This window comes from Adelges cooleyi, unplaced genomic scaffold (assembly GCF_023614345.1).
Source record: "Adelges cooleyi isolate 19-005CV unplaced genomic scaffold, UGA_ACOO_1.1 ACOO_flye_CR_arks_rails_tigmint_CR_PRNA_108, whole genome shotgun sequence".
Lineage (NCBI taxonomy): Eukaryota > Metazoa > Arthropoda > Insecta > Hemiptera > Adelgidae > Adelges > Adelges cooleyi.
The window spans coordinates 2,405,371-2,427,392 of NW_026095761.1; the positions used below are offsets into that span (position 1 = coordinate 2,405,371).

The 22,022-nt window shown below is 33.2% G+C and overlaps 3 protein-coding genes across 5 annotated transcripts; 1 reads left to right on the forward strand and 2 right to left on the reverse strand.

Moving 5' to 3' along the window:
- Window positions 1-147: 147 nt before the first annotated feature.
- On the reverse strand, window positions 148-2,372 carry LOC126839054 (INO80 complex subunit C). Of its 2 annotated transcripts, none has more exons than XM_050574006.1 (5): window positions 1,957-2,085; window positions 1,428-1,554; window positions 688-787; window positions 543-610; window positions 148-403 (listed from the first exon to the last, which is right to left on the reverse strand). In XM_050574006.1, exons 2-5 carry the CDS (start codon window positions 1,500-1,502, stop codon window positions 272-274), a joined length of 375 nt encoding a protein of 124 aa, XP_050429963.1. In that variant the 5' UTR covers window positions 1,503-1,554; window positions 1,957-2,085; the 3' UTR covers window positions 148-271. The 2 variants fall into 2 exon arrangements, with proteins under 2 accessions (XP_050429963.1, XP_050429954.1); XM_050573997.1 differs by lacking the exon at window positions 1,957-2,085 and adding an exon at window positions 2,103-2,372 and having other exon boundaries at window positions 150-403.
- A 101-nt stretch (window positions 2,373-2,473) lies between these two features.
- On the forward strand, window positions 2,474-5,817 carry LOC126839046 (triosephosphate isomerase). The gene is made up of 5 exons (XM_050573985.1): window positions 2,474-2,692; window positions 2,822-2,952; window positions 3,022-3,230; window positions 3,925-4,143; window positions 4,222-5,817. The coding sequence occupies exons 2-5, from the start codon at window positions 2,844-2,846 to the stop codon at window positions 4,426-4,428; spliced, it is 744 nt and encodes a 247-aa protein (XP_050429942.1). The 5' UTR covers window positions 2,474-2,692; window positions 2,822-2,843; the 3' UTR covers window positions 4,429-5,817.
- LOC126839038 (paramyosin, long form) lies at window positions 5,461-16,984 on the reverse strand. 2 transcript variants are annotated; one of them, XM_050573962.1, is made up of 18 exons: window positions 16,681-16,984; window positions 16,212-16,268; window positions 13,753-13,839; window positions 13,494-13,660; window positions 13,346-13,424; window positions 12,912-13,031; window positions 12,725-12,850; window positions 12,453-12,649; window positions 12,242-12,374; window positions 11,937-12,153; window positions 11,724-11,851; window positions 11,548-11,660; window positions 7,958-8,153; window positions 7,726-7,854; window positions 7,467-7,631; window positions 7,177-7,383; window positions 6,882-7,082; window positions 5,461-6,075 (listed from the first exon to the last, which is right to left on the reverse strand). In XM_050573962.1, the coding sequence occupies exons 1-18, from the start codon at window positions 16,795-16,797 to the stop codon at window positions 5,872-5,874; spliced, it is 2,643 nt and encodes an 880-aa protein (XP_050429919.1). In that variant the 5' UTR covers window positions 16,798-16,984; the 3' UTR covers window positions 5,461-5,871. The 2 variants fall into 2 exon arrangements, with proteins under 2 accessions (XP_050429919.1, XP_050429930.1); XM_050573973.1 differs by lacking the exon at window positions 16,212-16,268.
- Between the last annotated feature and the right edge of the window lie 5,038 nt (window positions 16,985-22,022).

The following is a 22,022-nucleotide window of genomic DNA, read 5'->3' on the forward strand; positions in this document are numbered from 1 at the left end:
CCAAAGTCGATCCCCAAGTTTAAATCGGTCGTCGTTGTATGTGTTTATTATAAAAATATTGTTTTAAGTAGAGTAAAATTATGTTCGAGCATAGGATAAGATGGTTAAATCATACAAACATGAAATAAAAATTGATTTATACACAACAAAAAGATCTTTATTGTGAATTCGTACAGTTCAATAGTACATTTCAAGACGCTTTACTATTAATACGAACCAATGTTTTCTTTTTTTCATAATTCAGTTGCATTTTTTAAATTCTCCATAAATCCTATCCTATAGGATTGTATGATCCTCGTAACGTCAAATATCCTGTAATTATATCACTCGGCAAACTCCTAACGGTACTGAATTCTTCGTGACCGGCATAATATAACGACGTTTGTGGATCTTTATACTTGGCCTACAATAATTATACATTGTACGGTTGAGAATAATATAGTTAAGTATTACTTCAGTTGGCAGATAGAAACACCAAATAACTCCACTGGGTTGAGCTTTTAAAAAAAAAATTGGGTTATGGCCAACTCTGTAAGACTTACGATTAATCCACTAATATCAGAATACTTTTTCGCTGGCTTGAACGACGGCGGAGCAGTAATACTGCTATCTAAAAAAAAAAACCCGTAACAAAGATATTGTTAACAAATTAACAAACCACATGCATAGGTAAATAATAACTGTTACAATTAATTGTATTGTCAGGCCACGGCAGGTTTCTTTCTTGAGACATTATTTGTTTTAGAGATCGCCACATTTTTTTTTTACCATTTACCGTTTTGTTGCTCTATAATATAAAAATGATTAAATAAATACAACAACGTATAATTAATGAGTATAATTTTCATTAAACGAAAATTATTATTGGTAAACGTAAATACACATAGCTTAATCAATAGTAACATGGCCAACTTATAAAAAAAAAACTATTTTAATTTGTTTGAATTAATGTTTAAAAATATTCAGTTTTACTGTATTTTATTAGTTAACAATTGAATAGTAGAACACTATAAGAACAGTAAATAAAAAACAAGATATTTATTTTACATTATTAACTACCAACTTAATTAACAATTTACCACATGCATAATATGTGGAATAATAAAAGATAAGTATAGTAATAATTTGTCTGTAGGCCAACGCTTCATTATAAATTATTTAAATTAGATTTAGGGAAGGAACATAATTATCATAAAAAATATAGTGTTGTAAATGTGTTCAAATACTGACAAAATAAGACTGTTATAAAATGTATTTACAGATATTTGTATTTAATAAATAAAAAGATCAATTATTTTTAAACCTATTACAAAAAAAAAAAAAGTAGAAATCAACCCACTTTTGAAATGTTTTGTAATGAAGAAAAACTATACATTTTCTTACAGTTGTAATTACAACGAATAAATATAAATTTGATAAAAACTTACGTCAAATTCAGGATTTTTAAACAAATATTTTTTTTCATCTTTATGAACTGAATCTTCAGTGGTATCGTTAGCCATGAATTTGACAATATATTTTTCAATTGTAGGTGATCTATATTTTATATACTGGCTGTTGACAAATGTACATAAAAAAAAAACAAATAAATAAATATACTATTATTCAGTTTCAAATTATTGTTGTATACTTATATGTAGCAATTTTGTAAAATCAAAATATAAAACTGTTAAGTCTTTATAAACGTACAAAATAAAAACAATGTCGCACTCTTACATTCGTCTGATGCAAAAGTAAGAATATATTTATTGCTAATTTGTTTAAAGGCCATCAGGACAGTCAATGTAAATTGTATTAAAACATTTCTACACACTTGTTTAGAGCATACAATTGAAGAGACCGATAGGAAGCATAAGTTATGCGATTAGATTTATTACGTGTTACCCAAAGGATAATTGGGGAAAAAGCTAAAATTAGTTTATTATGAGCGTTTAAATGAGAGGTGAATGTTTTTACTTTTCTCTAAGACCATAATTTGTTCATTTCTATTGAAAGACAGGCAACAATATATGTTTTTTTATTAAATAGTCGACACGATAAAAGCTAAATGTACTATTTTTAGGTTATTGGCACTAATTCGGTAATAATTAATTACTACGTACTGTTCGAATGGGTAAACTTGATCTGTAGGTTTTATGTTTAACGTTGCCAATGTCCAAAGTTGTTTATTCGTATGCCGGTGAACAATTTAATTATAGCATAATAATATAATTTATTAACTACGATTATTGGATAATAGTATAACAGTAATAATCACAAGTAGGACTAGTAGACTTGGTACCGGTTTTTTTTCACTTGTTATTTGTTTAATTGTTTAGAATATTTAAAAATTAAAGTTCAAACTACTGACAAACTCGCCGATTGTTATCTTGATTACAGTTTGTTGTTTTTATTTCCTTATCATATTGACCCCTATCAATTGGGATAATGATAACAACTACCTCTATGTAACCTCTATAAAGGTCAAACACGGGCGTGTGGTTGTCAGTGGTAAGTGACTGTCCGTGTCATCGCTGCTGATGGAATCTACTCACAAGTCGCAACAGTTTCTTCCCTGTGGTTAATATTACTTTGCACTTTTGTAAAATTTTTCACAATATATTACACTAAAATATTATAGTAATTCTACATCAATTCTACCTCGAAACATACACCGGTGTAACTTCATTTACTTAACTCGCAGCTGATACTTGTAAGTTACTGCATAACAAACGGTTATTTTTTAAACGGTTTTTGACATTTTCATGTATTAGAAGCTCTGGCACATAACCGAAAAACTTGTATGATAAAATACTTGTTTTTTTTTTTTTTTTTACTATAGAGCACTTTTCGCCACTTCCAAAATGTCGCGCAAATTTTTCGTCGGAGGAAATTGGAAAATGAACGGAACAAAAAAGGTAGCCGACGATCTTCTCGCCAACCTCATCAAAGGACCGTTGGACCCTAACGTAGGCACGTGAACCAAAATATAGACATTGTAGTGTCTTTTTTTTTTATTGATTTCAACTCGTGTTATTATAGACGTATTGATTGGAGTGCCCTCCTTATACTTGGACTACGTCAAAGAAAAAGTGCCGTCCAACATTCTCGTTTCTGCCCAAAACTGTTACAAAGTAGAAAAAGGTGCATTCACCGGAGAGGTTAGCCCGGCTATGCTCAAGGACATTGGGATCGACTGGGTCATCTTGGGACATTCAGAACGTCGTCAGATTTTTCAAGAATCGGACGAAGTAAGATATTTAAAATGAATTTCACCTTCAAAACAGATAGAAAAACAATTAACTGGTTATAAGTTGTGACGATTTTGTTGAAAATTAATTTTTTTAACAACTATACGGCTATAGATGGATCGTATACTTTGGAAAGGATTCAAATTCATATTATGATAGTTAATTTTATCATGGCGATTCAAACATTTACAACAAAAGTTCCTATTAATGATTTGTATATTTTTATAAGCGTTTGTTTAAAAAGTCATATTGGTAAAGTGGTTTTAGTTTACATAATTTTATTGCATAAAATCATGTTTACGACTAGGTAATTTTACTTATGATAAGAATTAAGTAACTCATTTGTTTATGAAAAAGGGTCAAATTCGTTCATTTAAAACCATTACTGTTGGTTAAAAGATTTGAATAATTGGTATTCACACAATTAAATTATCATAAAAATATTTTTTATTTATTTTCTTCAAGAACTTGTATGTAAAAAAACAGTTATTTTGAATTTCCCTGAAGTTACACTTTTTGGACTAAACATCTTTCATCAAATTGATGAAAAAAAAATTTGTTTTGTAACTAACATTCTTCCATATGTTGTATTACTTTCAATGTTATATTGTTTTAATTTTTTTTTACTCTAATATAAATCTAATATTATATTTGTTAAGTACTAACAACAAAACGAATTGTTTATTTTACACAGTTGATCGCTGATAAAGTTAAACACGCTCTCGAATCGGGTCTGTCTGTTGTGGCTTGTATTGGAGAAACTCTAGAAGAACGAGAAGCCGGACGAACCGAATGTGTTGTGGCCAAGCAGATTGCAGCTATCAAAGAGAAAATATGCAACTGGGACAATGTCGTGGTCGCCTACGAACCGGTTTGGGCGATCGGAACAGGAAAAACCGCTAGCCCACAACAGGTGCGTTGTTAATGTTATTTGTGCAGTTTAAAATACATTGTATTTTAATGTTTTGTTGTAATTATAATTATAATTTAGGCCCAAGAGGTGCATAAAGTGTTGCGTAAATGGTTGGCCGATGAAGTGAGCGAGGCCGTCTCTCAGAGCACTCGTATCATTTACGGCGGTTCGGTAACTGGAGCCAACAGCAAAGAAATAGCCAAAGAGAGTGACATCGATGGATTTTTGGTCGGCGGTGCCTCGTTGAAACCGGAATTTGTGGACATTGTTAATGCCAAAAAATAGTTTATTATATAATTATGATAAAAAAATAATAAAACCGTGACTGTACTTGTTGTGTTTCAAAAAAACTAGTCTACACACACGATGATTGTTAAATAACTAAAAAGTTAAATAAATTTATATCTACAAAAAATTGTCGTGAGCTTACTTATTATTGTTTATTTTCTTTTTTATTTGTACAAAATAATTATTAAGTACACTTTTTTTAAATGTTATCTTGAATGAGAGGTACACACAATTTTTTTTTTTGTGAATTATTTAATTCGTTGAATATAAAAGTAATATAATATTATGTTATTAATGTATGTTTTTATGTAGGTCTGGCAATATTATAATGTAAGTACAATAATTAGGATTTATTATAAAAAAATAGTGATTTATACATTTATTCTGTTAATAACCTAAACTGTAGACCGTAAAAATGTATTAATATATTATAAACCATTTTGTAGACAATAAAACGTTTTGCGATAAAATCTTTTTATTCGGCTTTTTGGGTTTTCCTCGATAAAAAAAAAAATAAGAGCCATTACAAATTGTTATTTTACAATCTCTAAATGTTTACCTTTTTAATGTCTATTTTTTAGAAGCCTTCCAACATTTGAAACTTAATTGGTAACACATGTATGTATATTATAAGCTTTTTAAAATGAGAACATAAACTGAAGTCCAAAAACCACACCCAATCCTTCAATGCCCAATTTTTTCAAATTTATATTACCTGTACAATTATTTTATTTATATTGAATTATTAAAAATTTGGGGGGGGGGGAAATTAAACATTTTAATACAACATTTGGTTGACTACAATTTCTTACTTTTTATCCAAAATCCTATAAAATACTTGTCGATGAAACTTTTGTCTTACTGTAGTAAATAAACTGTTGTTTTGTACAACAGTGTTGTTGTGGAATAATTTCTTTATAAAATAGGTAGATATGCAAAATAGTACACATTGAGGATTTTTAATTGCATAACGTTGGATGTTATAAAAAATACAATGTTTCGATAATTAGTATTAAGTGACATAATTCATTATTTTTTTTTTCTTTAAAACATTGTTTCTTCTTAAGTCGTCTAAGATTACATTTTATAATTATTTTAATTAAAAATGTATACTGCGTTTACAGCTATGTGTGTACTTATTTAATACCCCGCGATGGGTGTTAATACATATATATATTAAATAAATGAACATATATCATATTATTATAAACGAACAACAATATTATAATAATATGTGCCAACGCGTTTTATAATAATATTTTTCTGCGAGAGCGGCGAAAGCTATATAAACTTTTAATTTTTTTTTCTGGTGGAATAAGATAAGATGTAGGTAGCCTATTTCTGTCAATTATTATTATTTAAAAAAAAAAAAATAAATAAACTTTTACATTAATAAAAACAGATAAGTTTTGTGTGTTATTAAATAATATATGATCAATATTAATAATTTTCTGATGTCGAAGTTCTAGACTCCTGGACCACGTACACCTGAGAGCCCGGATGAGAGGTAGTGGTCACGAAGCTCCTGTGCTTGGCTCTGATCAACGACAGATTGCTTTCGGCAGTGTCAGCCCTGTCTTCGGCCGCTTCCAATTCCCTCTGGAATCGCCTTACCCGTGTCACGCTCTGGGTGCTCATGCCTTCCTGTAAACCACACATAAATACAGGTACATATTAGACAGGTATTCTCGATAAGTAGCCCACTTGGACTGGACCTGACGATTGCTGTAAGTACCAGTGAAAAAATATGCTATAGGCGATTCAAATTTTGTAAGTTCCCGCCAAAGTAATTTACAAAATGGCGGCTCGAAAAAGTACTCCGTTATATTTTATATACGTATTTTCGGTGTTTTAAACTTAAAAACTATTAAATATAATCACGGATTTGGATAAACAATCAAATACTTATTGTTTTTTAATTTTTTAAAGACCGAAATACGTACATAAATAACGACGTACGGAGTACTTTTTTGAGCCGCCATTTTGAAAATAATTTTGGCGGGAGCTCTTAGTTTGAATCGTTTAAAAATTGCTAGGTTTTATCATAAATCATAGTAATATGCTAAATGGTATTTTCACTGTGCTATCTGTGGTTTGAAATATGTTAGGTCTAGCTATAAAATAGCTAACTTGGCAGCACTGGTAAGCACTAAAGCGAAAAATATATATTTAACAAGTTAAATACTCGGACGTAATTAAAGTTAAGGATATTTTTGTTTAAATTTAAAGCACGTTTTCACAAGAAAAACAATGATAACAGTACCTAATTAATATTGTGCTAAAATCACGATTAGTGTGGTAGATACCATACTCTGATAAGTTTATCTAAAACTTTAGTGCACGAATACAAAAGCTTTAGCATACTACCATTCGAAAATAGACCCTCCCCCCAAAGCCCCAAAAAAGAGGTTAGAAGGATTTGAACACTTGCAAAGGATTTTTGTACGTACTTGTTCTTGTAGTTGCCTCTTGTAGATGTTCACCTTCTGGTTGAGTTTTTCCAAATGGTCTTGCAATATTTGCACGTTCTTGTGATCTTCTTCGCTCTGGATGACAATCTCCTTCAGCGAACGTTCCTTCTTGCGCAGGATTTTCACGCTTTCCGCATGGCGACGTTTCTCCTCGTCGATTTCCAATTCTAAATCGCGGATCTATAAAGATAATACGCCTTAGTTAGTGTCCTATCTCCATCACACCAGTTGTGTGGTCATGAAAGGTGCTGCGTGGCTCTGTGACCTGACTTACCCTGGCTTCCAGTTTGCTGATGATGCGTTTGCCACCGACAATGGCGTTGGCTTCGACCTCTTCGAGGCGGACCGACAGATTCTTGACTTCGATCTCCAGTGACTTCTTGATCGTCTCGATCTTGATCACTCGCTCTTGTTCTTCGTGCAACACCTCCACCGTGTGTTTCAGCTCGATTTGCACGCGCTGGTAGCGTTCGTCCGATATCTATTGACACAAAAGACAACCACCGGGGGGATTGTGAACTAATTGTGATTTGGAGATTGACGGGGGCATGCATTTAATATTACTCTCAGTTCTTTGGATGCTTCCTCGAAGTCACCGGCCAATTGGTGCAATTCCTGTTCAATCTTTGCCCTGGACGCCGACAGGTTCACGTTGATGGTGGTCAGCTCGTTGACGCGGCTCTGCGATTCTTCGTACATTTGTTCGACGGCCCGTTTGTTGCGCAACGCCTTTGATAATAACAAGGTAGACAAAACGGCGGGATAAGATAACGGGTAAAAGGGGAATAAAATACAGAAATAACATATGTCACGGGTTACTCACAGAGTCGTAGTTGCCTCGGAGTTCTTCCAATTCGCCGGTCATGGATTGCAATTTGCGATGAGCAATGGCCAACTGATCCAACGTCACGGCCAGCTGTCTTTGTCCTTCGTCGTAATGAGCTTGCAATTCCTATGAGAAATAACAGAAACAATGTACAGGGTGTATCGAAAAGAATGGCGTGGTTTCAAACGGTACATCCGCTTGACACCCGACCGTTCAATTCTGGCATTACCGTCAAATGTAGCGATTGCTTTTTGATTGTCTTTTGCAGCTCAATGTTGTTCTTGTTGGCCACGTCCAGAGACATTTCCAATTCGGTGATCTGGATTTGCATCTTCTTCTTGATTCTGGTCACTTCGGTCTTCAGCTTGGTCTCGGCCTCCACGACGCGGGCGTTCAACTGTTCGATTTCAATGCTCGTCTGTTTGCTGAAAAATGGAAAAAAAAAAAACAATTGATCATTAATCATCTGACCCCACAAAATGTCAGTGTGTGCAATGCATAATATTTCTGTATTATAGAATAACGGTGCGCTGCGCAAAAACAATGTGTCACAAGGGTGACAATGGTTGGTGGCGGTACCTTCCGTCTTGGAAGTAACTAGAACTTTTGGCTTCAAACTTCCGGAGTTCACTGGATATGTCGTTCAGGGGTTTCAATATTTTTTTCTCGTCCAGCTCGTTGTACGTGTGAGTCAAGTCGTAGACGGTCTTTTTCTTTAACTTGACACTGCGGTTTTCTTGCGTTTGCATTTGCCTGGTAGTTATCATCGTGTCTTCGGCAATGTGGGCAAACGCGGTTTTCAACAGAGAAGCTTCGATGCTCTTTGCCGATCTACCCCGAAAGTTTGTCGCCATTGTGGTTGTTAACTTGAAATCGACTACAGCTATGCTCGGCACAGAATATAATATAATATGTAAGTAACGTTCACTGGCGATCGAAGACAATAACTGATTTATTTTTATAAACGCATTGCCATCATGTCGATCGGTGGGTATTTATAAAACGGATCGAAGGTCTTCTTGTTCGGTGTGAGCCAATGTCGATTTTGATAGAAAAAAAAAAAAGAAGCTTATGCCATGTCAGACCTTAAGTGCTCGTGCCTTAAATGCAATTGACGCTTAACCGATAAAGGGAAAATCCTTTGTCTGTATTAAAAATATTATTTTGTAAAATTATCCTTCGATTTTATTTTTGGTCATTTGAAAAAAAATCTAGTAAACATTTTACACTGTTTAATTATTTTAAAACTATATTTTGCACTTTCTATCCCTCTGGTTTGTGCGGTTGCCCTCGACTTTAATGGTTCACCATAAACCGTGTTTGAATCGATCACTTAAGGTCAATAAGGGATCAATAAGGGTTTATGGATCCAATAAAGTTCTGTGAAATTCAGCATAGTTAAACAAATTCAAAATGGCAATACTTTATTATTTCAAGAGGTAGCTAAACCATGAATATTCCAATCAGTGTCATAGCCCACCTAAAACGTTTTAACACATTTTTTCTAGTATGGTAATTTTACGTTTCCAAAAAATATAAAGTAACTTAAGTACGGTTTTGAGTACTGCTTCCATATTATGTTCCACCCATTTATCACTGTTATAATCTTATAGTACATCTAAGAGTCTTACCAAATTTACTATTACCTATTTATTATTTTACCCATAATGTCCCAAGTGTAGTGGTTTGTTTTTATTATTTTAAGGATTAAATGAAAAAAATTCAACTAGTAGTATACAATGTAATTTTTGCACAGTACAATACTATTTCGAAATTGACAATCAGGTCAATGTCAGTCGAAGGCAACTAATTATAACAAGAGCCAAGCCTTATGAATAATAGCTGAAGAAAAAAAATTAATTTTACTATTGTTTCAGCCCCTGACTTATTGAAAATGTAATTTATTGAAACACATGTGTAGGCATAGTGTTTAGAAGTGAATTTATATAATTTATACATTCAAATATAAAGACTGTTATGATATCCAGTTTTAAACAATTCATTTCCATTGGTTATAAGACCTTAAAATCTTAAACGGACGAAGAGGGCAGCACGTGCTATTATTTTTTATTTGCTCACCTACTATTATACGCAACTGCACAGTACTTTCCGCTTAAACTTTTAAATTCCAATAACTTGAGAAAAAATTATTCAAAACTATTCACTTGACAGTGTATATTGTCATTTAGAAATAAATAAAAGGTTGGTGTTAATATCATAATAATTTCTTATAGCAAATTGTAATGCCACATGAATGACACATGAAATAAATATATCATTAATAGTACACATAATGTGTACTCTGTGGTCCTTCAACATCATCTTATTGTCTAATCTAAGCTTTTGAATAATAGATGCGTTACGTTTAAAAATATCATCTAGTCGGATTCGCATCAGAGCTAAAAAAAGAACAACCACTCATTCGTGAAATGCTAATTTTAGAAAACGTCGGTGGTGACATAACGTGTATTTGGTAAAAAATAAAAATAGCTACACTACATTTCTCGTATAAATGCAATTTTAATTTGAAAAAATATATATATTTATTGCAATATATTTTCATCATAGAGCCAACCCACCCCCAGTGTTCCAATGTTTCCTGAGAATTATCAAAAGTCCAGTTTTACCATGAAACTCTAAAGACACTTAAGTATCCTATTTTGGTGGATAATATGGGTGCCACTAAAATGTTAGAATCAAATAATCACTAGACTGATCAATAACATAATAAAGAAAAATAGTGAAAAACGTGAGAAACAGACTGTATAATAATCTAATAATTAAAAAAAAAGAAATATCCACACACAGACTTCTCTGATTGCTGTGTTAACATAAAAGTACACAACAACTTTTTTTTAAACTAAAATTGTGATAAAATTTGCCTACACCGACCTCTTAATAATAAATTTAAAAAATAATTAGCAGGTGTAGCAGGCCCTATTAAGAGGACGAAACATTTACTGCTTCTCAAGGTGACAATTTCCACAAAAAAAAGCTATATTTAGATACAGTTTTTGTTTGTATATATCAGCATAATAATGAGGGATTCTATTTGCTATGTTTTCCTAAAAAAAAACTCTCTTCGAATGTCAACACTTTCTCTTCTTCTTCCGCAGTCAGATAAAAGAAAAACACTACCTCAATTTTTTCCTATACTTACATTTTCTTAACTCTTATTTACATTAAAAGAACTAAAAAATGAATAATATTAGGACTTAAACCGTTCAAGAATCCAGCGACAACACCTATGTAATCTTATTTTTTTAAATATTTTAAAATTTAGACTTGATAAGGGATAACTATACTGAAAATAAAATGATAATGAAACAGGAGAATCAATTTAATGCTCAAGTTTGTTATTTGTGGGGTTTTCTAACCAACTTTATCTTTTTTCCTTTATTTTGAGGCTTTGTAAGCGATTGTACATTGATATAAATCAAATTATTTATGTGTCTGCTTTGTATAAATATTAGATGGAAGTAGAACTCGATAACTTATAGCTATTTGGAACCATACCTGGCAATATTTGACCAACACTACTAATTATTGGTACTTCGTTTCTATTACACATGAAATAAGGTATTTTATTAAATTATTTGTCCTTACAAATTTGTTCCTGTAAAATTGAATACTCGTGGATGGTTTTATTTTTATTATTAACTATTAGAGTATCATCCCTAATATATTTACAAAGCGAGCCGTTTTATAGGAATTTAAAATTGGAATGAATTATTGTGGTGAATAGGTCCGAATTGAAGTTATTCAAGTCAGCAACTATAGGACTACCCGGTACGATAAAAGTTATTGTTTAAAGCTTACCGGATTGATTCGATTTCTTCGTCCTTTTCTGCCAGACGTTTTTCAGCCTCGTGTCTGAATTGTGTAAGTTCAGCCGACAAACGGAAAGCTCTTCCTTCCTCGGCTTTTCTTCCCTAAAAAACGCGGGAAAACGGTTAAATCTTGTAATATATTACTAATAATTGTAAACGACTTACTGCTTCAGCTTCTTTGTATGCGGCGCTAAGTTCATCGCGCTCGTTCTCCAACCGTCTGAGTTCCAATTCCAGTTCGTGTAACCGTCTGTTGTACTCGGAAATGGTGTTCTTGGCGTCGTGCAAGTCGTCTGTAAGGGTAAAAAGTAAAATAAAAAATATTGATCGATTTGTCTTATTAAACTAATTAAAAAAAAAAAAAACAATGATATGTACCGGCCAGTTTCTTGTTTTCGCGCGTGAGTTGGTCTTTTTGTTCTCTGGTCTTGTCCAATTCGTGGGTCAATCGTTGAATTTCGTTCTGCTTGTTTCTCAAGTCTCTCTGTGCTTGTTCGAACAACTGTGTGGTCTCGTCCAGTCGGCTCTTCAAGTCAATGTTGATTTTCTCCAAATGTTCGCAACGCTTTTGCAAATCTCTGGCCGTGTTGTTAGCCTAATTTCGATTGAATATGAATATGTGTTAGAGCTTTGAGGGATTTCGCAATTATTTAGTAAGCATGTACAAAAAAATGTAGGTATACCTTTTCTAAATCGATGATCAAAACTTCCACTTCACTTTGAAGCCTAGACTTTTGTTTTTCCAGATTGTTGACTTTGACCAAAAGGGTTTCGATGTGCTCCTCTTGTTCTTGGATACGGGCAGAGTACTTGCGTCTGTCGATTTGTAGACACGGGTAAAATTAAAGCACGTTTAAATTGGTTAAAGTGGGTCCAAAAAAAAATGTCAAATACCTAAGTTCTTCGACTTCTTCAGCCCTGGCAGCTGATTCGGCGTCGTACTTGGATTTCCACGCTTGAGCATCGCCATTGGCCTTGATCAATTGTCTCTCGAGATCCAAACGGGCTTCAGATTCTTCTTCCAGTTGAACGCGTACGGATTCCAATTCAACTTCCACAGAGTGTAAGTTAGCTTCCAAAAGTGAACGCCTCTACGGTGCAATTGACACACGAGTATTTAATAAAAAAAAAAAAAAACACCATACAGCATCATCTTTACTACATACTCTTTCGTCGTCTTCCAGTCTCCTGCGAGCGTCTTCCAGTTGGCCGGCGATTTGCGATTTCAGATAAGTAGTGTTTTCAATGGACACTTTTAAATCTTGCACTTCTTTGATCAACTCAATGTTTTCCTAAAACGACGCACCGAGTTAGCCAATGTTTGCAGTTGCAAAGTACACCGCAAACACTTACCGAGGACAGACGGGTTTTGATGGATGTAATGTCAGTGATGGTTCTTGTGATTTCTTCAATGCGAATGTGAAGCTCGTGAATGGTGATCTCGAGTCTTTCGATTGTTTTGACCGAGGTTAACTGCAATCAACAATTACAATCACATTAGTACAACGTCCACATACGACTAGATGGACTATATTGAGATGGTCAAGGCAGAGTTGCATACAGGGTGTATCAAAAAATAACGGTGGGGTTTCAAACGGCTGTAGGCAGTCATTGGAAACTTGACAGCTCCGTCTTTCATTTAAGTCCTGCCAGAGCGCTGTAGGTACAATACTTCACGACCTACAGCCGTTTGAAACACCCTGTATCAGTGTAGTGTAGAATTTACACTAGTCAGGGTGGATCCGAGGAAAGAAAGAGTGTAGATCACTATGGGGATTCAGTCTTACTTTTTCCTTGTTGGCGTTTTCGATCTGGGATAACAGCTCGTATACTTCTTGTTGGAATTTGCCCTTTTCTTTTTCCACTCTGTAAAAAAGTTCAAATGTGTATTGCTCGACACTGTGTGTTGATTAAGGTGAAACGATGACTAGATACCTGGCTTTCGACTTGGCCAATTGATCGAGTTGCTCTTGGAAATCGGCGACGACTTCTTGGTGTTTCTTGCGCAACAGATGCGCTGTTTCTTCGGATTCGATGTTGACATCTTCCAATAATCTGCGCAGTTTAGTCAGCTCGGTATCGCGTTTTTTGTTGATTTCAAACTATAAAAAACAAAAACAAAAATATTGAAGCATTTTGTTTGTTTACCAGAACTAAGATTTATTATATTCATATAATGTTTATAAAGATTTACTTGGCTTTCGGCTCCACCCTCGGCTTCTTCCAAACGTTCGGACAGCGATATTAATTGCACACTGAGATCGGATTTTTCTCTTTCGATCTACAAGTATAAAAAGCTAGATAAAAACGCTATAAATGTAATATAATTATTATAATAATATCGCTGCAGTGCTTCTTAATGCACAGTGTGTTCGATTCGGTGTAGGTCAAAGGGAAATTTGGTAGAGATCATTAATTGCTCTGCGTCTCAGGTACTCGCCAAAACTCAAAAATAAACGTTTAAGTTAGGTTAGGCGAATAAAAAAGTGTCGATTGACACGAGACAATGAAACCAGGCTAAATTCCATTTGTACAAATATAACCAGTCGGTCCGCTTAGTGGCCGTTCACACCTCGTTCGTCGTCGGCTATATGGCATCACTTTCCATACACTTATTTTTAGAGTAGGTGCCTCTTGAGAAGTTCTGTGCCAATGATGTGTAAATTATGATGGACAGAGAAAAAGAGACAAAATATTGGTCGCAATACAATTTTTTTTAAATTTAAATTATCGTGTTAGCTCGTCTGTTTATAATGTTATGTCAATTGATGAAAATTAATCTGTCAAATTTCAGTTCAAAAAATCATCTACCGCAATAAATTATTCTATATTTTATTAATAGACATTATTAAAATGTATTTTTTTAAAACACATTAATAATATTAGTCATAAATTATGAGACAATAATAATATATGATATATCACTTTATTTTATTAATAAATTTAACTAAACAGGCTTGTCATAAAATAAAACAGGTGTTTTTATTTTTTGTTGGTTTACAGTATGCTATTTTTAAATTTGACCTACATCAATGGTATAATATATGTGTAGTATAAAATATAGCGTTCTGCCCATAAAAAAATCTTACATTTTGTTTGTAATATTTCAAACATTGTTTTCTAGTGCAAAATTAAGATAAGATTTTAAATAAGCTGAATACATTTTTTTTTAGCTTTGATGAGTTTTAAATGACAGATCAATATTATATTAGTAAAGACTTTGTACACCGTAACTTTACAGGGTGAAACGCTTCTTTTTTGGTGGTATTTATCAGTGTTAATTATTATCAATATAAGTATACTTAAATATATATGAATAATTTTCACACTAAGATAATAACAGATTTAATAGATGATTTTGTTACTTGGATTTATCGAATGATTTTTTAGTTGAATATTTCATTTTGTATCAAACAAATTAAAGTTAAAAAATGTATGAATATTTAACAAAAATCCATAGTAAATCCGAATAATTTGATAAATCCAAATTCGAACATCAGCTGAACATATCTGGATACATCCTTATAGTACTTGATAACTTGTGTACAACCATATTTTGTCAACTCGGTTAGGAATAATAAATAGTAAGGTATGCATAATATAATAGGTTTTATCGTTCTGTACAACTGTAATAATTATAATTTATAGTGTCTGAGGAAAAATAACAAGTAGATTTTCAGTGAATAATCTTGAAATCTAATGATATGTTTTTTTGTGTACAAAAATGTTCAGACGTTGTTATTTTAGAATTATTAATAACATTTACCTTAATACCTAACACTGCGTTGTTGAAACTTGGGTATACGATTGGTTTTCAAAAAAAAAAAAATTTCAAAATTGAAATATATTTCAGAAAAGCTGTGAAATGTGTTAGAAATGAGATCATCACAGAATTTCCCATAAAAATGCCTATTTAAAAGTTGTAACGGAACCGCCACTGCCAACTTTCGACGATCTGTTAATATTTCTTTTGCATATATTTTTTTTTTTTATATTTTGGTCACTTGCCATGTCAAACAGCAGCGGGAAAATAGATTTGAACTGTCTCATAATTCTGGCAACTGCAAAGAAAAACGTTTCCTCGCCGCCCTTTCCTCAGCCGACTATGGTAATTAAGATGTGCCGCAGTTATTTATAACGCCGTGTTGACTTATTTAAAGGAATTCGTGTATTTCATCACACTTTGCACCACACACATACAATATATGTTGGGGATCGGATTACTGCTGCTGGAATTCGGCAAAACAAAACCCCCCCACAACAATCTTTAGATTCCAGCAGCTGATAGATAGAGGTAGACGAGGCGATAATTATCTATTATAAACAGATTTCAAACGTTTTTCCAACTTTAACGGACAACAATTACACTTAAACGTGGATCAACATGATTTAGGTGTACAACATTTGGCATTCGAGGAATTGTAGTAAAAAAAATTTGATTATTGATTTTATAATTGGTTCTATTTCACTGGAGTTGAACATTAATTTGTAACAATATATATTTTTACAAAACCTATTGGACCATATTGCATATTATCACACAATTTACAATATGCAGTAGGTTACAAATTGCAAAAAGAGTTTTAACGGCATGCTTTTAGTATTTTTTTTTTTTTTTCTAGAACCAAAGACATTGTATTTTTGTGTACTTACGCGTTGTCGGAGTTCGCGTTCTGATTCTAAATCTTCTTGGAGAAGTCTGATCTTATCCTAAACGGGACAAAAAAAAAACAAATATGCAGGGTTCGGTTAATCAAGTCAAAAAACCATTAATGTACTTTTAATAATTTTGTTTGTTTTATGGATATAGAAAATGACATTAATTTATAGTGCGGCTTCACACCGTGCTCTGTACACAGTCTGCCCAGGAGAAAAAGGAGAAGACGGATTGACATTCCTTGTTCTTCTGGCAGCTGAATATTTGTAGCTGTTGTACTATACTTGTGACTAAAAGGTGACGAGTTCTATTTTTACAGGGGCCTGACAGCAGGGACATTAGTGGTGTTGGTGTTGGTTTTTTTGTTACTATTGTACGTGGATAAAAATATATAGCTATTGGATTGGTTTTTTGTATCATACAACGAATCTCTAAAAGAGACAATCATAATGTGTTTTTACTTACTTCGAGCCGCGACAAAGCGCTCAGGTCGTGGCTGTAGTCAATGTTTATGTCGGCGTTTCCGCCTCCTCCGGACGACCGGTAAACGTAAGACTTGGAAGTCTTGGATAAACTCGACATGATGTTTGGCACTGGATAAAAAAACGACTAGGTGGTCGGTGTGTATATTATATATTATCACTGCACGCCGCGGGATGAAACCACACCAATATAGAGCTGGTATATATTATTGTATTTTTAGAACACCTTCTTAAGCGCTCACAGAACGGACCGAGTTGAGCTGTCGTACTTAACTGATGAAGGCTGTGCGCCCGGCCGGCGCGAGCCCCGCGGTTTTCACGCCCACTCACCGCGCAGAGTTGGCCCCACCACGTACCTACATGGGGATTTTGTTTACTTCTGACAGGGCTGGAGAGTAACGAACTTGAACGAATTTGAGGTCAGCCTTGCTGGTGTGTGTGTGTGTCCTTGAAAGGGATACAAAATGCTGAATGTACTGCTGCTGCCACTAGTCACGATCGAGATAAAGAGTTTTAGTTAAAAAAAAAATCGAAAAAAAAAATCTATAGCGTTTTTTTAAAGTCTGATATTTTTTTTAAAAAAGTCTGACGCGAAGGGATAATTTTTCACAAAATACTACCGTGCTAAAAATAGAGTTTGGCGTCAGACAAACGTTAACAAAACAAAAATTACAATTTAAACAAAAAAAAAATAAATGAGTAATACAATTCCAAATAGTTAACACAGCGCTGTAAACATATTTTTTGTTTTGTCTTGATTATAATTTTATTTTAAGATGCACAAAATGTGTCGGTGCTGGACCGAGTTATTTCCTTGATTACGACCAATAAAATACCACCGTGGAAGTTAACTTCGTGGAAGTTACAATAAGGAAAAATACATTAACGTGTAGCTTTGTATTTTTAAATTGTATCTAACACATTATGTTTAAATACACACATCATTGTAAAACTAACACTTGTACAGCTTAGAACTAAAGTCGAATCGCTTTTCATTAGCACTCTACTTTTTTAAATAATTAGATAATCAGAGTTGGCGGAATATGTGGTAAAAGTTTTAACTTTACTTTATTTGTATAATTAGTTTTTTTCATCCAAAAATGTACCTTTTTTGGTTAAAAAGAAGTTGTTGGATATGATAAAGCCTATATTTGTCTGTCTGACCGTTTTCTTCGACGTTGTCTAGCTGCAAGTCAATATTTGACAAACCTGTAGATGCTGTTGGGATTTTGTTTCTAATTCAAGCATATAAGGTAGGTATATCAGTAATTCCTTGAAATTGGGAAAAATATCAAAAAAAATTACACGATATTGTCTTAAACATCTTGTTGGAGCTAAGGTCAATTGACAGAGGCATTTCGATTGGAACGTTAAGATTGTGTTTGAGGGTTTGGCTGAGCTCCAGAGGGATGTGTAAGCTATTGAAAGTTATAGTGGGGTAAACTTTTGGTCTGAGCGTGAAAGTGATATTTTTATACCAGGTTTGGAGTAAGTTAGGTGTGAGTGGAGCAAGTCTGAGGTTATTCCGGGGTCTGAATGTGTAATAATATAATATTAATATAATAAGTATAATGTAATATAATAAAACAGTTTTATTCTGACCAAGAGAGCTTTGTCAACTGCAGGTAAATATATGGTTAGTCGTGCACCTCGAGGAACTCCACCAAGGATGAGGATTATATCAGACATGACTGAACAGATAGGTCTGGACTATACCTAAAACGCACCAACACGGTTTACTTTTCTGATTTGATTAGGTAAGACGGTATCAGCATTCAGCGTGGGAATGTTGAGGCTGGCTAAGTGAACATGTTAGCTTATGCTAAGTCATTTATGGCCCAGGTTTACATTTCATCACTGCCGGAACTAGGTGTATTGGTTAGGTTTGTTTACACGTCTTAACGGTTAAGTTAGTTAATAGCGCTCCATTTAAGTAGATACACGAAAAATGCACATAAGAAACACACATATATTATGTATACACGGGTAATTTGATCTTGACTCGGTTACAGACCATCTGTGATCCGCGTGCCTGCTAGAGAGACAAATTAGAGATGGTGGAAATCAAATCGACCGACAAATAGCCTAGTTAGTAAACCGCGCAGCGGCTGTTAGTACCCCGCCACATGTACAGGGGTAGGTAGTACCTGTACTCGAGTGGTTAGTAATGGGTGGAAAAAACAAAAAACGATTGCGGTGCTCGTTAAAAATAAACGCGACAATCATAAAAGAATTCCAGAAATATTGTACGAGTCCGGCATTGTCATCATCTCTAGAAATAGAACAAACCGGAGTGGGGCGAGCAAAGGGCCTAATCTGGCTTGAGACAGACAACCGTAGGCGGCGTTAAGATAATATTCTACAACACTAAAGTCCCGTGCGCCAACATGGGAGGGACGCGCACCACAGCCGTGCACAATTATTTTTATACATTTTTCTCTGCATTTTCGTGTGCTTTTTGTGTGATTTTTTTTTGGAAAAGTATCCGCGTGTAACTCATCCGATGCACAATATCTTCTGTGCCCTGGTGGGGGGGGGGGGAGAGGAGGAACGACAGGACCACCGAGTCCTCCTTTTGGGTTTATTCGAAAAACCACAATGTTTACACGGGCCGAGAAATGGGATTATTATATTTTATAATTTATTAAAAAAGCTCCCCCTTGCCCTGGGTACTCTACTCCCGTGGGTCTGGAGCGGCGCCAGCATAGGTGGGGACGCGGTCAGCCAATTGGGCGGTGTCTATAAAAGGCTCGAGGTAACACGAACCCGGCCGAGTAGAGTAGTCCACACAAGAATATTATTTCGGGATCTCGGCTCAACGCGGTCCCGGTCTCTCCCGTCACTCCTGGCCTGCACACACACAACCGTCTGGAGAGTGGACGGCCGCGGATTCGAGTAGTACACGCCCATTTGGCAAATCCTTGCATTTTTTTTTTCTAGTTAGAACAACACACTATATAACTGGCGTCTAGCTCGACCTAACCGTAAGGCTGTGTGTTATTATTGTCGGTGCATTTTATAATTTTACGGTTTTCTCTGTTATCCGACCGTGTCGCGCTTACTAATGTGCCGAGAAAACAGCATATTATATTAGTTATTAAATACATACATACGTATATTACCGTTTCATTGGTACTGGAATTCTCTTATATACGAGCAATAAACATCATAATATAGACCGTTAATCGTTAACTATATGTATAGTACCCACTAGACGCGTTCGCTTTACATGTTATAATATTGTACATAACAAATGGCACATAGATTATCCTGGTACCTGGGCATAGTTTAAGAATAAAAATTTCAAAAATTAAAAAAAAACTCGGTTGATAAAATATTAAATTGTATTTTTTATTTGAACAAAATATATCCAAATAATAATTTCAAACAAATTCTATCTAGACGAATTTAAGTAACAAATAAAAATAAAAAAAATAATTTTTAGTAACAGCTTAAATAATAATGTCGAATCAAATTTGATTTAAACAAGTATTTCTAATAAAAGGTTATAATTGTAAAAGGTCGAATATAATTTGAAATTTAAAAACAAAAATTATTCAAAATTATTTATCATTTATCTATCTATCATCTATCTATCTAATTTGTATAGTTATTCTTTTAGCGTTAAAACTGCTAAGTTCTGTTAAAACTGTTAGATTTGGTTACAAATATGTAACATAATTAAATATGAATATAATTTTGCTACATCAATACATGAATAAAAATGTTAGCTTAATGCCATGTTTTTAAATAATTGCCTATAATTTACTTCTAGTAAAAAGGTGATGTGGTGTACGAATTATGCGTAAAAATTGTCATTATTTAGAAAAAATCTGAAGCTGTATTCATTGGATTTAGCGAAAAAATGTGTTTAAAGAAAATATATTTTTCTCAATGTTCCAAAATGATGTACAGCGTTAAAACTGATTTTTCTTAATATTAAGTTAGATATGTGTATGTGATTATATCCAAAATGTACCCTTTTTCCTATATTATTTATATTATGTTTTAATTGATGACATCCTGATCAAATCTGAGATGTTCTAAAGGTCTGAAAAAGTCATATCTTTTTAATGTTAAATTAATTTTAAACATGCTAGTGCTTGATAGTATTACATACTATTTCAATTTGTTATTCCAATTTTTCAGCACAATTTAATTGCAAACAATCCGACAGTTACCTAGGGTTTTAAAGACATTTATTTTTTATTTAATCGACATTTTTAAACTATTTGTGAAATTTTCTTTTCCATTAACTTGGCTTACAAGTTGGCTAACTAGTTTCAAGTGATAAACAATCAGTGTGTACATTACACTGCAATGTATCTTTATAAACTGTGATATAAATCTTACCACCTTATTAGATACAAAAAAACATGTATTTATATATGACTTGCGTGTAAATTTCTAGTGATAACCGAATTGAAAAAAATATAAATACTGTATATTATTTATTGTGTAAATAATATAAAATATATGCAATGTAGTATTATATCATATTAACGCGTATAGATCATAGGCCAAACGTTGACATGCGACCGACTTGATGAGTAATGGCTGTTTTATATAGAACACCCGTATAAAAATATAATAAAAAGGAACGTCAGGTAATACTGTAGAGCTTGGGTCGTTTCTAAAAATAATAATTTTGTCATTCTAAACCACAGTTGTACTATATAGTATACATTAAACATTTTAGATCTATAGAGTATGTGATAATAATTTAAAAGTTGGTTATTATTTAGTAGTTTTTTTTCCCATCAAAAACATTGATATTTCAATTAAATACATTTGTAATGATTATTCAGCGCCCAGCAATCTCGTCTAGTTACTATTATTATGTAGCATAAATAACTTGGAAACGATCCATTAAGTCGCTTGTTTTTCGTGACTAATCTTCTAAAGTGGAGGATTTTTTTTTTAGAATATTTCATACATTAAAATGGTTTATGGGGGTATTACATTATAATAATAATATGTTCGACTAAACAGAAAATGTTTTATTATTGTATTCAAAATGAGTCATTTTTATTAAAATATCAAAACAAATATCATCTGAAAAAAAAATGTTACTTATGTTCTAAAATAAAAAACATATTTTGTTTTCACTTTAATTATAGTTGTATTTTATTAGTTTAATATTAAAAAAAGCACATTAACAATATCAGAATTTCATTTCTTTGCTTTCTTCAATATTTTATGAGTATGCTTTTTTTTCCAAAAATAATCTCAGTTGTCTGTTACATTAAGCTAATTTTGTAATGTTCAAAGTATTGTGAAAAATATTTAATGTTTATTATTAAGAATTTTTTTTTCGCTCAAACA